The sequence below is a fragment of the Peromyscus maniculatus genome, chromosome 2 (genome assembly GCF_049852395.1).
Source record: "Peromyscus maniculatus bairdii isolate BWxNUB_F1_BW_parent chromosome 2, HU_Pman_BW_mat_3.1, whole genome shotgun sequence".
NCBI classification, from domain to species: domain Eukaryota; kingdom Metazoa; phylum Chordata; class Mammalia; order Rodentia; family Cricetidae; genus Peromyscus; species Peromyscus maniculatus.
This window is the reverse complement of record NC_134853.1, coordinates 116,662,059-116,677,879: the sequence shown is the minus strand read 5'-3', so window position 1 is coordinate 116,677,879 and position 15,821 is coordinate 116,662,059. Positions and strand designations below refer to the sequence as shown.

The following is a 15,821-nucleotide window of genomic DNA, read 5'->3' as shown; positions in this document are numbered from 1 at the left end:
GTTTTACAAAATAATCTACAAGCACAATAAACTATCCTTTTGCACAGATGTTCACACACTGAGGTACATGTGCAAATTTCTCATGATTGATCCAAAAGTCTGGTGTGCACAGCCTCAGCTGCCAACTTCAAGCCACTCTTTCCCAGGTGCTTACTCTGGGCTGGGAACCATGCCACCCACTTTACACACATGACCTTTTATTCCTTGAAATGTTCTAATATATATATTATCACTGCCCCTACTTCTTTGAATGACAGGACTGAATGGAGCGTCGGGGAGGGAAAGAAAATGAATAATTTACACAAGGACATGCAGCCAGTTTGTAGTGAAGCCCAGAATTCAAGCTCAGTTCTGACTCCAGGCCATTGCTGGCTCTATACTTTGCCCACAGTGCTACCATCATCCTTGTAAAGAATAACACCTGATTTTTGAGTCCCCTAGACTTGAGTTCAAATCCCACTTGTACTTATTAACTGTGTGATCACTTTGAGTGTACATGTGCACATGTTGCACACATGCATACCTGTGAGCATGTGTGTGTGTGTGTGTGTGTGTGTGTGTGTGTGTGTGTGTGTGTGTATGAGAGAGGGGGGGAGAAGGGGGCAGGGAGGGAGGGAAAGAAACCTTAATATTACAGGGGACAGTACCTTTCTCTAAAGATGTTGGCCATAGTTCTGAAATACATGAATCTGCCTTCTTGAGAAACTCTGACTCATTTTACTGGAACAACAAGTTCATGTGCTAATGTGTGGGCTGGGGCACATGACCCCTCCATAGAAAAACAGAAAATTTAGCAATGTGATTTTCCTCTAACAAGCATTAAGAAATGGCTAATTGTTCTTTTATTTATGTTATTGTTTTTTATTTTTGGCATGGGAATCTCTTGACTTGCAGCTGGCGCTCTCTCACCCCAAGGCACTGAAAACAACAATGTCAGCTGAGAAGCAAGAAGAGATGAAAGAGTGGGAAATGTCTTCGCCATCCTCCATGATGTGAAGACCGGCATTCCATTCCCCATTCTGAACACTCTGTGTCTGTCACACACATCCACGTATGTTTAATTACACGAGGGTGCACATCTTTTCAAATTCATCGCACTGTGCACTTAGCAGGTATATGTCAGTCTGCCTATACTACATCTTAAATTCAAGTTGTAAAAAACAAAAATGCTGTATATTAAATGTGTCACATATTTACATTTTATTTTTCAATTGTAAAAGGCCTACTAAAATGAAACAAAATCTTTTCAAGTCTAACTAAAATATAGCTCTATCACACTATTCTCTTGGACCTAAAAGAGAGAAGTCCCAGGACATGTCTAATTCTATAGGGAATAGAGCAGTTAGTAGAAAAATACTGCGTATTAGAAGCGAATGGCCTTTGGTTGGATCCGGATTCTGCTGTTTACTGGATATGCAAACATAAACTCAGTTTTCCCATCTACAAAATGGAAGTAATAGCATCTACTCCCAGTGTTATTGGATATTCGCAACCCGACTCTGATCACCATTCTTAATCGGTCTCTTGGTTTTACTTCCGTCTTTGTGCAGTGGTCATGGTCAGTCAGAAAGAGGAGAATGCAACGTAGTGATTAAAACAACACTGTAACAGCCTTCCAGAGCTGACAGTTAGATTTCTCCATGAACCAGCTCTGTGACCGTGCTCGGCAAACACCCTGCTTTCTTTATGGGTGTTTTCTCAATTGAAAAGGTTGCCAGCAGCACACCTCTTATAGCCTTGCCGGGGCAGTTGTGTGAGAGATTTGAGGCACATCACAGCCTTGCATAGTTTGTTATTTTGCCAGTGTGCACAATTCACAGTCCAGATCTGGTCTTTGATTCATTTGCTGCACTAAAACCCGTGCTTGGCTCGAATCTGCAACCCATCAACATGTGCTGATTGAATGAAATGAAGTAAATTCGATTTTGTCTCTGGGTTGTTTTTACCCATGACACTTCTGACACTAAATGTGTAGATCTACTCTGCCCTCATAATAATTAATTTTCTAATTCTGTGGACATCAACACATGTCACACAATTAAATTCTGGCACTAACTACCCAGAGTCAGGGTCATACTTCACACTGTAAAGGAACAGTTTCACAAGGCTGCTCCAACTTTAGTTGTAAGCCGCGAGTTTCTCTATACTTCTGACTAGCTATAAATTGGGGGCTCCCCAGCTTGCTAGTATGGGTATGCTGAACTCAGGAAAAGGTTACTTATTATTAATAATTTGTTATAAAAGCTGCAAATCCTGTGCAGAAGGAAATGCAGAAAGACAGGGATGTAGTGAGGGTCCATGCTCTTTCTGGACATGACATCAGTCATGGCTTACATGTGGTCATCAACTCAGGACCTATGTGAATCCCATTATCTGGCAATTTGTTAGATGGGAACATTAGTGAGAACCTTACTTGGAAAATCAGTGGAGAGGCTGAAAGTTCTGGTCTTTCAATCATGCCAAAAGGTTTCATATGTATCAGGAACCAAAGACAATGAGCATATACAATACATCACAATCTCATCCCCTCTTAAAACCTGCAACGAACACTCTGGGCTTTCAGATGAAATTCAGACTTCATAGAAGTTTGTGTCTGAAACTTTCAAGATGGAACTTGTGTCTGTTCCCAGCACTGTCACATCATGACCCTTCAAATGAACCAGTTTAGAAATACTGGCTTTTTGGCTGATGACTGACCACGCCAAAATTCCTCCTTCCCAATGTGATCCCCTCCCAGGAATCTCTGTCTGGCCCTTTCTTCAAATGCACTTTCTCCAATACTGCCTTTTGGCACCCTTATCTGAATCAGTCCACTTCTAGGTATCAGTGGTCACACCATAACACTTTCTGAACCTTACAAGCCGCCTCTGTACACAGTATCATCTCTTACTTTATTGGCTTATTGTTTACTTCTTTCCATGGAGCCCTTACTTCTTCTTTTTCCAGAACCAGAAACACAGAGTTGTTGGTATTCTTCTTCATTGATGAACCACTAGCTTTGAGTTGGCCATTAATCAAATGCGTATTAAATGCAACATACTGTATGTTTGTATTCTGCTTCATTTGACAGTCAAATTCTGTGTGTGGGGGTCAGGATCTTATCTAAATTTAAATGAGGATGCATGGGTTCACAGGGATCAAATGATTTGCCTAAACTAGTACATTACAAGTGTGCTTCAAGTCATGAGTTAACACTGAGCCCAGTTACTGAGGAGCTCACTCTGCAGGCAGATGTCCAGGTTGAGTCCATCAGAGTTACCATTTATGTGATGGGTTGGAGACCTTGTAAAATTCTCAATGCTTTCTTTTCCCCTGTCAAAGACACATTTAACCATGATCACTACATTGTACTTACATAAAGAGGAAGGCAGGTCCATCAATGTATAGAGAGATTGCTCACATTACTTTTGGAAACAAACAAAACAAAATCACTACCAGCTGTATGACCCTGAGCAAGACCTTTCCCTTTCCTTAGCCTCACCTTATCAGCAGAATAAGGGCATTGGCTTAAATTATCTCTAAAACCTTGCCAGCTCTGCAATCAGTGTGTGTGTGTGTGTGTGGGGGGGGGGTCTTAACTCTCAGCCTACCAGTTGCTCTTGACTCCCAGAGGTAAAATTTCTGAGGCTTCTCTAGTCCCACTCTAACAGGGCATATATCCACTGGTCTTTCTGGCAACATATAGTTTAATTCTCGATTAACCATGGACCAGCATGACACAGGGGCGTGGTTCTATCCTTGTCAAGAGACTTGGAGGTAATACATAGTCTGGCTGCAAAGGACCAGATCTAAATATGAATATTGAGCAAGAATTCATCCTATTTATGTGAACTTGCCACATTTCTTATGTGACTTCTAAGGCTTCTTACTAAAAGCCTCAGAAAGATCATTGACTCTAAAAATGCAAGCAGGGGCTCAATTAGTCACTTTTTGTTTACTGGAATTGAAGCGATCCTGGTGACATTTCTGAGAAGGCATAAAGTATTGCAGTGAGCTGTAATAGAAACCATGGTCGGTCAATAGTAACAATAGCAGCAGTGGTAGCAGCTAGTGTTCCACTAAGTTCCACTAAGTACTTACTATCACTGGTGCTAAATAAACCTACTTATTTTATCCTTCCAGTTAAAAGATGAAGTTCTGAAACCTATTCCTATTTATTTTGCAATATGGACTATCGGCCTTGGATAGGCCACAGTCCATCGAACATTTTTACTCTTACTTAATCCTTCCTACTAATAAGAGTGTTTTTTAGTTTTTTTTTAATATTTATTTTTTGAGAATTTCATACAATTTCGATGATGTTTTCCCCTTCCCCAAATCCTCCCAGATTCTCTCCTACTTCCATACTCAATCAAATTTATGTTCTTTCTCTCTCTTAAAACAAAATAAGAAACAGGGGCTAAAGAGGTGGCTCAGCCATTAAAGATATGGCTACTTTTGCAGAGACCCCACCACTCACATGGCAGCCCACAGCCATGTGTAACTCCAGTTCCACAGATTCTGTGCCTTATTCTGACCTCCTTGGACACTGGGTACATTCATATACACATGTAGGCAAGATCATCTGATCTCCTGGACACCAGGCACATACATTTATGCATGGAGGAAAGACCATCATACACATAAAGTAAAAATAAATAAGTCTCAAAACCAAAACAAAGCACAACAACATACGGAGTCTGTTTTCGTTGGCTACGCCTGAGCATGAGGCCTGCCCTGGAGTGTGCTTGGCAGGGGTTGCTACACTCAGCGTCACTCTGCTGAAGAAAACCCATTTTCCCTTCCCCAGAAGCTATCAGTTGCAAAGAGCTTCTTAGATTCTTGGCCAGCATTAGAACTTTGTGTCCACTTCCTCCTTTCCCGTGCTGGGATTTGTCTGGCTCAAGCTTGTACAGGCCTTGTCCATGCTGTCATAGTCTCTGTGAGTTCATACTGCCCCAACCCCGTTATGTCTGAAAATGCTGTTTCCTCAATGTCACCTACTACCTCTGCCTCTGCTTCTTCATAGATCCTCGAGCCCTGAGGGGAGGGTATGATAAAGACATTCTATTTAGGTCTGAGTGCCCCAAAGTCTTTCACTCTCTCTACATTGTCTAGTTGTGGGTTTCTATGTTAATCACCATCTAGTGCAAGAAGATGCTTCTGAGATGAGGGTTAAGTGAGGCCCTGATCTAAGGGGATAGCAATATGTTGTTAGGAGTCATTTTATTGCTATGCTTATTTACCTTAGGCTCTCCCCCTATAGTCTATGAACTATCTAGTTACATATTCTTGGCCTCATTATGTCAGTCTAGATTGTATCTCATAAAGTGGCCCTTGATTTATAAATCCAATAAAAGCATTGGCCATTCCCCTATCATGTATGCCACTATTGTACTGGTAGGAAAATAGCTAGGCAAATGTACTAGGTTGCTGTTATGGCTCACAGTGTTCACAGCGTGGTGGCACTGATGATTACTTTTCTCCTCTGGTAACATGCACAACTCTTTCCAGCACTATGAATGCTACTCAATACTCAATTTCCAGTAGAGTACCAGCTTAATTTCTCTATCTTCTATGTTCAGCAATAGGATCTTACCATTAGGTTGTGAAGGGTAATCTATAGCATTGGTAATCACCTGCAATGTTTGGTGTGTGTGTGTGTGGGGGGGTGTCTATGGGACTCCTTCAACCAATGACTCAAAAAGTTGTAACACATTACTGGTACTACTTGGGGTTTATTTGGTAGCATATGATGTCTGGTTGGGGTACTGTCCTCTCCCATTATATGGTAACTCTACTAAACTCCTTTTATATATGTATATATTTTAGGAATCTTCTACAGTAGTAGGTTTCTATATGGCTTTTCAAAAGGCTTTTAAGGTTAGGTAAGAAATGGGGAAGGGCAGCTTCTATGAAAGGAGAAATAAAATATAAAGTTATAAAAGGATACAGAGGAAATTAGAACAGGAGTAATATGGGGAGGGGTAAGTAACAATAATGGAAATTTTAATATCTATCTCATGGGCCAACCATCTGAAAGTATCACTGAAAGTATTTGTTCATCAACTGAAATGAACTTGTTTTTTCTATAAAGTTTATTAAAAGGCGAGTGTTATCAATTCTGTGTTTCTGGTCAGCTGCTCTGGGTGGTCTTGGATGGGTGGAGCCTGTCAATATTCTATGGTTCCTCATCATTTGCAGAGCAGTGAGAAAGCTTTCACATCTGAGGCTTATTTTACCTGATAGAGAAAACAGTACACCTCCCCTGCATTGCATTATTGCCAGCCTTTCTCTCACAGCTCCATGTCAAGTAAAGCTCAGGTTCCTGACCCATTTTTTTCCTATGCATCATCATCTATTTTTAAGACCATGTACTGCTACAGGCTTATGGTTTTGAAGATTTGCAACTCCAGCACTCCCAGAGTCAAACACTGAGACTCAGCTATTAGGCCTGCTATACATCCATCCATACATTCCAACAGCAGTCCAGTCCTCTCATTTGTATTATCATTCCTACCAAATGTTACCCTTCATTCCTTGGAAATTCCTAGAATCTTGAGTCCTTGCTTTTCTTTCAATTCATAGTCTTCTTTAGGTGCCCACAAAGGCAAGAGAAGGTATCAGATCCCCTGGAGCAGAAGTTTGAGTCAGTTATAAGCCCTTTGACATGAGAGCTGGGAACTGAACTATGGTTCTCCTCAAAAGCAGCAAGTGCTCTTAATCATTGAGCTGTGTCTGCTACCCCTCCCTTTTAGGTCGGGAACTCATGTAACCCAGTCTGGCATTGAACTTGGTAGGTAGCCAAGGATGACTTTGAACTCCTGTTTTTCCTGCCTCTACCTCCCAAGTGCTGGGAATTCAGGCAATATGCTACCACCTCTGGATGAATGGCTTTTTCTTCATTGAGACCAGTCAGGGATTTTTTCCACTTTTTGATTTGGGATGTCAATCCTCTCATTCAATTCACTATAAATGGGCATCCATTTAAAAGGAAGAAACATATCTCCACATTAGAATAGGCTTTCATTCAAAATGTATTTATATATTGGTGATACAGATCAGCAGGAGAGCACTAAGTTCAAGTTGATGATATGGTCATCCATATTAGGCAAGCCTCGATTATGCCAAACATATTGGCCAACAACAGTCAGCATTAACACTGTCTTAATCATCAAATTCAATAGGTTTATGAAATTTATAGAAGGAACTATTTCCCAGGAAAGGCTCTATCTATGGCATTCTGCATGAAAGTTCGTTTAGGATAGATCAGGCCAATGGAAGAGTAAAATATCTTGAAAACTCTCAGGAAAATTTATACTGCCTGCTTTCCAGTTAATACTTCTTAAGAATAACTTCTGGGCTACCAGAGAAGAAACCATGGTCATCAGCAAAGAACCGAAATATAAACCCCTAATGCATAGGTGGATACATATTGCCTGGCAGTTTGGTTTTGTAGTTCATAGGGTTCACAGCTGGATAAGACCATTGATGTCTTTTCTCCCCTAGAAGCCTGCAGTATACTTTTTGGCACTTTGAAAGTTAGCTCATGGGGAAGATGTTCCCAGCCCAGTTCCAGTTTGCTTTCTCTGTATCTTACAACTGAGAAATATGGTATCTTCTTATCCTCCAACTCTGGTGGGTAACAAAAGGGACCGACAAGAACCTGCATTGTTTTGCTGTTCTCTGGTTGGATCTAAGGCTTGCTACAAGAGGGAATTTGTGCTTAGTACCGTAAGCCCAGTCAACAGCCCATGCCCAGGAGGCCACAGACCCAAGAGGACCTATCACTGCTGTTTAATCAGATTGATCAACGTGCCTTCTAAACATCTTTATTTATACCCACAGACAAACCAACTGTCCCACTTCATCAAAGATACTTCTCTTTATACTGAACAGCAGCCAGTGTGGAGACCTGAGGATGTTCAAGATGCTAGGAATTAGAAATAATTAAGGGCACAGCCCTAAATAAGACATCCATATTATCTCTTCTAAAGTTCAGGGAACATTTCAGTTGATCAATGAGGGATAACATAAGAGCTGAAAGAGAGCAAGAAGGGTCACAACATGTCATCCTCTAGGCATAACACAACCATTGCCATCCTGAACTCAGAGCAACTGCAGATACCTACACTGGGTCTACATAAGAATTGTCAATGATCATTCACAGATGTGGGAAGGGCTCATGGGACCATCTCCTTATTTCCAAACTACTTACTATTAGTAGACTCTAGAAGACAGAGAGTCATTGTCCTTAGTTGTGTACCTAGTGCTGAGCCTCCCAGGCTCCAGTGGACAGATAGTTCTACATCCACAGTCACAGAGACAGCCCTGGCCAAACTCAGTGGCTCACAAAACAACAACAAAAGCAGGAATATGAGAAAGAGATTTGTAGGGAATAAAGATGGTAAATAAGGATGGGAAGGATCTAAGGAAGGGCAGGAGGTGATAGGAATCACTATGTATTATATACATGCATGAAATAGCTAAGGATTAAATTAATAAAATTTAAAATATGCAATAGCATTAACATAGCACTGACTGATGCTGCTCAGGTCAGTAGGTCTATGGCTCTGTGTTGACATATTATCTAGGACACCTTTTATCCATTCATGTATCTCTCATGTTCTACAAAGTTCCTAGCTTCAGGACCACCAGCTCTTCTGAGCCAGAGTCATATTGTTGGCAGTGGAGGCTGGACATCTAGCCTAGCCTTAGAATCCCTCTGGCTAAGCCTGAATTCATTCCAAACCAATAAGAAGAAGAAGAAGAAGAAGAAGAAGAAGAAGAAGAAGAAGAAGAAGAAGGAGAAGGAGAAGGAGAAGGAGAAGGAGAAGGAGAAGGAGAAGGAGAAGGAGAAGGAGAAGGAGAAGGAGAAGGAGAAGGAGAAGGAGAAGGAGAAGGAGAAGGAGAAGGAGAAGGAGAAGGAGAAGGAGAAGGAGAAGGAGAAGGAGAAGGAGAAGGAGAAGGAGAAGGAGAAGGAGAAGGAGAAGGAGAAGGAGAAGGAGAAGGAGAAGGAGAAGGAGAAGGAGAAGGAGGAGAAAAGGAGAAGGAGAAGGAGAAGGAGAAGGAGAAGGAGAAGGAGAAGGAGAAGGAGAAGGAGAAGGAGAAGGAGAAGGAGAAGGAGAAGGAGAGGAGGAGGAGGAGGAGGAGAAGGAGAAGGAGGAGAAGGAGGAGAAGGAGGAGAAGAAGAAGAAGAAGAAGAAGAAGAAGAAGAAGAAGAAGAAGAAGAAGAAGAAGAAGAAGAAGAAGAAGAAGAAGAAGAAGAAAAGCAGAGAAGTTGAATGTGAACCCAGAAGTTGGGAAGGCCATGGAAGAGAAGGATTGGAAGGAAAGTGTGAAGCTAAATAGGAGAGAGGAAATGGAAAAGGACAGCATGACTAGGAAAAAAAAAAAACACCGTCTGTCTGTCTTTTCAAGTTGGTTTATGATATTTTTTGTGTTACTCCAGTACCCCTGCTTTCCCTCTGGCTTGTCATGCCGTACTCAGTAGAACTGATGTCTTTTTTATTTATACATTTCCTTCACTGGGCTATGAGAGTTAGAGGGCATTTGTGTTATCTGTATATACAATAATTCATATAAAATGCAATGGTGCATTTCGAAAGAATCAACAGATGATTAAATGGATTCATAAATTAATGAAAAACTCAGGGATGACACCTAGCATATCTATGAAGTTAGGATCTCAGTTGTATGTTTTAGTATTTCCTAAGTATAAAATCCAAATCCATGCATTCTTCACAGTCAGTTATAAGATAATTAAGACTCTGAGTCATAGACTGCCAGCTGGATCTTTACTGGCCAACCGCATGGGCTAGATAGTTTACTAACTTCTTTGTACCTCAATTTACTCATCTTTAAAATAGAAATAATATAAATTTCCATAGAATTGTTAAGGTAAAATAAAAAGGTATGGAAATGACTAATAATAGCACCTTACATTAGGTACTAGCTAAAAATATTAGTTATTTTGATTATAGTTATTATATCCACCCTTTTTCCAGTTCTACACAGGATATTGTCATGTTCTCTGAGTGTCACTATTTAAAGGGAGCACTTTCTGATCTTCTCTGTGACATGTCATAGAGCAGGGCTATGATTAAAAAAAAAAGAAATGAAATGCAGGAATCATTCAACACAGAATAGCAGCTGACTCCTCCAGTTAATGAAGGGAAAGAAGACGAACAATGAACAGAAAAATTGTTGTAGACAACAAAAGCTGTATGTGCTTCTAGGATTGGAAAAACATAATTTAGTTTTGGGTTGGACTTTCAGGCATTTTACATAAAACAAACAACAAAAACAATAATATCAGCTGTGTTTATGAATATGAGCTTGTTTTGGCTTTCACAAGACAGGGGATTCAATCTGCTTCCCTCTAGATACAATATTACAGACAAGCACATGGTGTACTAGAAAACAACTGATGTAGAAATCAGGAGGCTCCAGACCTGTATTAATCTTAGTCTTGGCTTGGTTATTTGATTAAGTTGCCTCATTTCTTCAGGTCAGTTTCTTCTTCTAAATGGAATGTCTGAATCAGACTATTGTTGGCTTTATTGTCAAAATAGATGTTGTAAATTATTGTGCCTCAGGTATTGTGCTAGGCACCATGGATAGATATATCAGGGAACTAAGAAGCTCTGCCTTCGTTATACCTTCATTTCATGCTGAACCACAGGTTCTTTAGGAGAGAATAAGAGGAAGTCAAATAAGGTACACAGTCTCCTTGGAATATAACAAGGCAGAAAAGGGACTTGTTAGGCAAAAAATGCTGATGAAGTGGGTTACAGGCTTTAACATGGGGGGTGGGGGGGTGAGTTGTGTATGCCAATGCTCCAAGTCAAGACTATATAGTACATTCAGAGGACATAAAGAAGTCTATTATAGCTGGAGAAGACAAAATGAAGATAAAGAGTGATAAGAAATGAAGCTACAAAGATGGGAATCACATATTGGGTGGTGTTGTAATTAATGTTCCAGGCTTTTGACAGAATGTCAAAGTCAAGGTGGGGAGACACTGGGCATATTCATTGCTTCTACAGGTACTCTTATTTAAACACACATATCTAAGGTTTCAAAACTAGCATCCGTGTATATGAGAGAACATGTGATGTTTGCCTTTCTGGGTCTCAGTTACCTCATTCAGAAACAACTATTTCCTATCCCATCTTTTCACCTGTAGATTTCATTTTTCTTAATGGCTAAATAATATTCTAGTGTGTAGATGTACTACTGTTTCATTGTCCATTCATCAGCTGATGAACATTTATGCTGCTTCCATTTCTTAACTAGTGTGAATAGTGCAGGCATTGATATGGATAAGCAAGCAGATCTGCGGGAGGATGCAGAGTTCTTCTGGCTATATGCATAAGCGGATGGGTAGAGATGGAAAATATGGTAGGTATATTTCTAGGTTTTTGAGGAATTTGGACACTGACTTCCATGGTAGCTATGCCAGTTTTCACTCCTACCATCAACAGACAAGTGTTTCCCTTTGTCACATCTATGTAAGTATTTTTGTTGTTGTTGTTGAATCATAGTCATTCTGCCTGGGCTAAGATAAAATCTCAAAGTACTTCTAATTCATATTCCCCTGATAGTTAAAGATGTTTAATACTTAAAAAATATTTCTCAGTCTTATATATTTATTCTCTTGAAAACCATTTAGTGAAATACCATATTTTTAATTGGGTTATTTGTTTCCTTGGTGTTTGATTTTGAAGTTTTTGTATATTATTGCTTCTACCCCACGTCAGATGTAAAGACAGCAAGGGTTATTACTTATTAATTCAAATGATGATGCTCTTTGCTGTGCAAAATATTTAGTTTCTTAAGGTCCCACTTCTCAGTTAGTCTTAATGCCTATTCTGCCAGTGTCTTGTTCAGAAACTCCTCTTATAAGTTGAAATATATTCCCTACTTTCTCTTTTATCAGGTTTGCGGTATAAGGCTATATGCAGTGACCCTTGATTATTTTAGAGTTGAGTTTTGTTTAGGGTGAGAGATAAAGATTTAATTTTATTCTTCTACATGTAGCTATCCAGTTTGACCAACACCATTTGTTGAAGATAGTATTTTTTCTACAATCTTTATTTAGGCCTATTTGTTAACAATAAGGTAGCTTCAGGAGTGTAAGCTTATATGTGGCTCTAAATTCTATTCTTTTGATCAATATGTCTGTTCTTATGCAAGTGCTATGATGATTTTATTATTATAGCTCTGGAGAATATCTTGAAATTGGGAAGATAATACCTCCAGCATTTCTTTTATTGTTCAGGATTATTTTGGCTAACTGCATCTTTTACATTTCTATGTGAATTTATGATTATTTTTCAATTTCTATGAAGAATTGCATTGGAATTTTGATGGGGTTGCATTAAATCTGTAAGTTGCTTTTGGTAGGATGGCCATTTTCACAATATTGATCCTAGTAATCTGTGATTCTGGGGTTCTTGCCATCTTCTGGTGTCTTCTTCAATTTCTTTCCTCAGTGTCTTAAATTTTCACTGGGTAAATATTTCACTTTTGTGGTTAGATTTATTCTGAAATATTTATTTTTGAGGATATCATGAGTTGTATTGTGAATGGCATTTTTTTTTCTATTTATTTCTCAGTATGTTTGTTGTTGCTATACAAGAAGGCTTCTCATTTTGGTGCATTGATTTTCTATCCTGATACTTTGCTAAATGTACTTGTCAGCTGGAGGAGTTCTTCAGTAGAATCCTTAATGTATAGAATCATATTGTATGCAAATAAGTATCCTTTTTCTTTTCTTTTTTGAATTTAAAATGTTATTTCTTTTTAATTTCATACACAAGTGCATTTTATTTATAGTTTCCACTCCTACCTTATACCTACCAACTGCTTCTGAGATTTATGACCCTTTTTCTATAATTACATATGTATATTTTACACACACAGACACAGACACACACAGACACACACACACACACACACACACACACACACACACACACACACTCTCTCTCTCTCTCTCTCTCTACTGAGTCTGTTTAGTTGTTGGCTAAAGACATGTGTTTAGAGCTGGCCAGATAGGATTAGATAACCTATCAGGGGCTCAATGAAATTTTCCTCATCCCAACTGGTATGTAAACAAGTGTTTTCATTATATAGGTCTTGTTTAGGCAAACATATTGCTGAAATTTCGCAGGTTCAGCTTTGCTGTCACTTCTACAAGACATCAGTGATAGGCATCCTGGTTCTCTGGCTTTTTACACCCTCTCCTGTGATGTTCCCCCCACCAGTCCTGAGTGTAGGGATTGTGATATATCCTTAACAATGCATCAACTGGGGCTGGGTACCCCAAAAGTCACTTATTCTCTGCATCTTGACTGGCTGTAGATCTCTGTAATCTTTTCCATCAGTTGCTAACAGAAGCTTCTTTGATGAAGGTGAGAGTCACACTCATCTCTGTGTTTAATCTACTCGTCTTATTGCTCTAGCTAAGATTTCAAGCACTATATTGAGTAGGAGTAGAGAAACTGGAAAATCCTTCTCTTGTTCCTGATTTTAATGTTAACACTTTGAGTTTATCATGATGTTCACTGTGAGTTTGTTGTATATTGCCTTTATTATGTCAATATACATTCCCCATATCCCTATATTCCCCAGAACTTTTATCATGAAGGGATGTTGGATTCTGTCAAAGTCCTTTTCTGCAACTAATGAGATGATCATGTGGTTTCTGAGTCTATTCATGTGGTGGATTACATTTATAATTTATACATGTGGAATCAACCCTGCATTTCTGGGATAAAGCCAACTTGATCATGGTGGATAATCTTTTTCATGTGTTCCTGAATTCAGTTTGCCAATATTTTATTGAGATTTTTTTCCGTCTATGCTCATCAGAGAGATCAAACTGTAGTTTTCTTTTTTGCTGTTGTTGGGTCTTTGTCTGGCTTGGTATAACACTGGCTTCATAAAAAGAATGAGAAAGTGCTCTTCCGTTCCCATTTTACAGAATGATCTAAGGATGTTGGAGTTAGTAGTGCTTTTTTGACTGTCTAGTAGGCCTCTTGAATCCATTTGGCCCAGAGAATTTTTTTTTAGTTGAGAGATTTTTAATTAGTGCTTGTATCTTGTTGGTTGCTATGGATCTACTAAAATTGTTTACTTCATTTTGATTTAACTTTTTTTTGGTAACTTCCATCTAGAAAGTCATCCATTTCTTTTAGTCTTATTTTCAGGTTAGTGAAATACAGATTTTTAAAAAAAATATGTCCGTATGATTCTCTGAATTTCCCATTTCTGGTGTAGTATCTCCCCTTTCATCTCTAATTTTATTACTTTGGGTTTTCTCTCTTTTTCCTTTGGTTAGCCTGGCTAAATGTTTGTCAATCTTGTTAATCTTTTCAAAGAAAACAGCTTTTACTTCTGGTGCAACTGGACTACATTCACCTCTTCTGAGCACTCCTCGGGGACTCTGACCCTGTCACATGGTGCCAAGCTGCACATTCTCCCTTGAACCCCTCAATCTTTGACCTTCAACTTCAACTGCACATTCACCAAGGGCCTCTCCTGGAGCCAAGACTTGGGGCTGCTCTCCATTCCCCTTCATGCCTACAAAAACAGTACCACCTGAGAGAATCTTACATGCTACCAATTTCAGCTGCCAGTAACATGCACTGTCTTTACACCTTCTGGACCACAGCCTCCATGTGCTGACCCTGAGGAAACGCTTCCCAGAAGATTCTGCCTCTCTGATGCTGGTCTCTCTCTTCTTAATCACCATTATTTTCTCAGATCCAGCTAACTAGTATTGATTTTCCCAGCAAAGAAAAGGTTTCACTAATGGATGTTTACTTAGGGGTGGTTGGTGGTTAAGAATAAATAGATCACTTATGAGAGGAAAGCTGGGAATGGAAGCTAAATGTTTTAATGGAAATATTGTGGGAAATGGGAAACTGAGCTGGTACAGCATATTGGCCAGATTCTCGCCAGGAAGCTGATGTGACAGAAGTAAAGTTAAGAAAATATCCATTAAAAAAATGGACATTGAAACAAAGATGGCCCAGCAGGTTGAGGCTTTTGCCACCAAGGCTGACGACAACCTGAGTGTAATCCCTGGGATCCACATGATAGAAGGAAAGAAGTGACTTTGAAAGTGATCTGACCTCCACATGTATACTGTGGCACATGCATGCCCACACACATACACAAGCAAATAAACTAAATTGAAATACAAAAATAAATGTAGCAAAAACCCCCATGGATTATGAAAAGAAATAAGCACCTGTGGGCCAGCAACCGTAGGTAGCCACTTGCCACCTCTAAGTCTGAAGGAGAGAAGGGAGAGAGAACAGGTTCCCACCACACAGAGACACTTGTCTGCATGGCGCCATCTCTTTAATAAGTCAGTGGTCAGTAAATGGATGCAGCCAATTTGTAGTAACCCTGTGGAGGATGCTGGGAAAATAACAAGTCTCTAGGGTTTTGCTGGGGCCTCCTAATGGCCAAGCCCAACTAGAGAACAGGAATAAGGGAGCCTGTGTGCTGGAGGTTTATACACAGTGACAGCAGCCTGCTTTCTGCTTTATGTGCTTCTGTCATCTGGGGCTGTGACTGAGTAGAAGTGATGGGAAATCAGACACTCCGAAAGAATGCACACATGAGAGAGGACAGACAGGTGGGAGGAAGTGAAGACCAGGTGACACTCAGAAGAGGTTCAAGGCGTACTTCAGCCCCTTTTACAGACAAGAACACCGAGACCCCAAGCATGACGTGGCTTTCAAGTAAAGTCAGGAACCAGGGCTGACTAGCTGAAAGCATTTCCCAACCTAAGGCTCCACATGCAACGGTTTAGTTTCACAGCA

The 15,821-nt window shown here is 39.8% G+C and overlaps 1 protein-coding gene across 11 annotated transcripts in view; it reads right to left on the bottom strand.

Annotated features, from left to right (window-relative positions):
• Nucleotides 1-15,821, bottom strand: part of Fggy (FGGY carbohydrate kinase domain containing) — a 404,303-nt gene that overhangs the window by 9,771 nt on the left and 378,711 nt on the right. Inside the window, exon 14 of one of the 11 annotated variants that reach the window (XM_076564519.1) lies at nt 3,362-3,404. The exons of 9 other annotated variants lie outside the window; for them this stretch is intronic. In XM_076564519.1, the coding sequence (XP_076420634.1) occupies nt 3,377-3,404 (28 nt within the window). In that variant the 3' untranslated portion in view covers nt 3,362-3,376. Of the gene's footprint in view, nt 1-3,361; nt 3,405-15,821 lie in introns of those variants that run through there. One more of the 11 variants, XM_076564518.1, reaches the window with a different exon arrangement.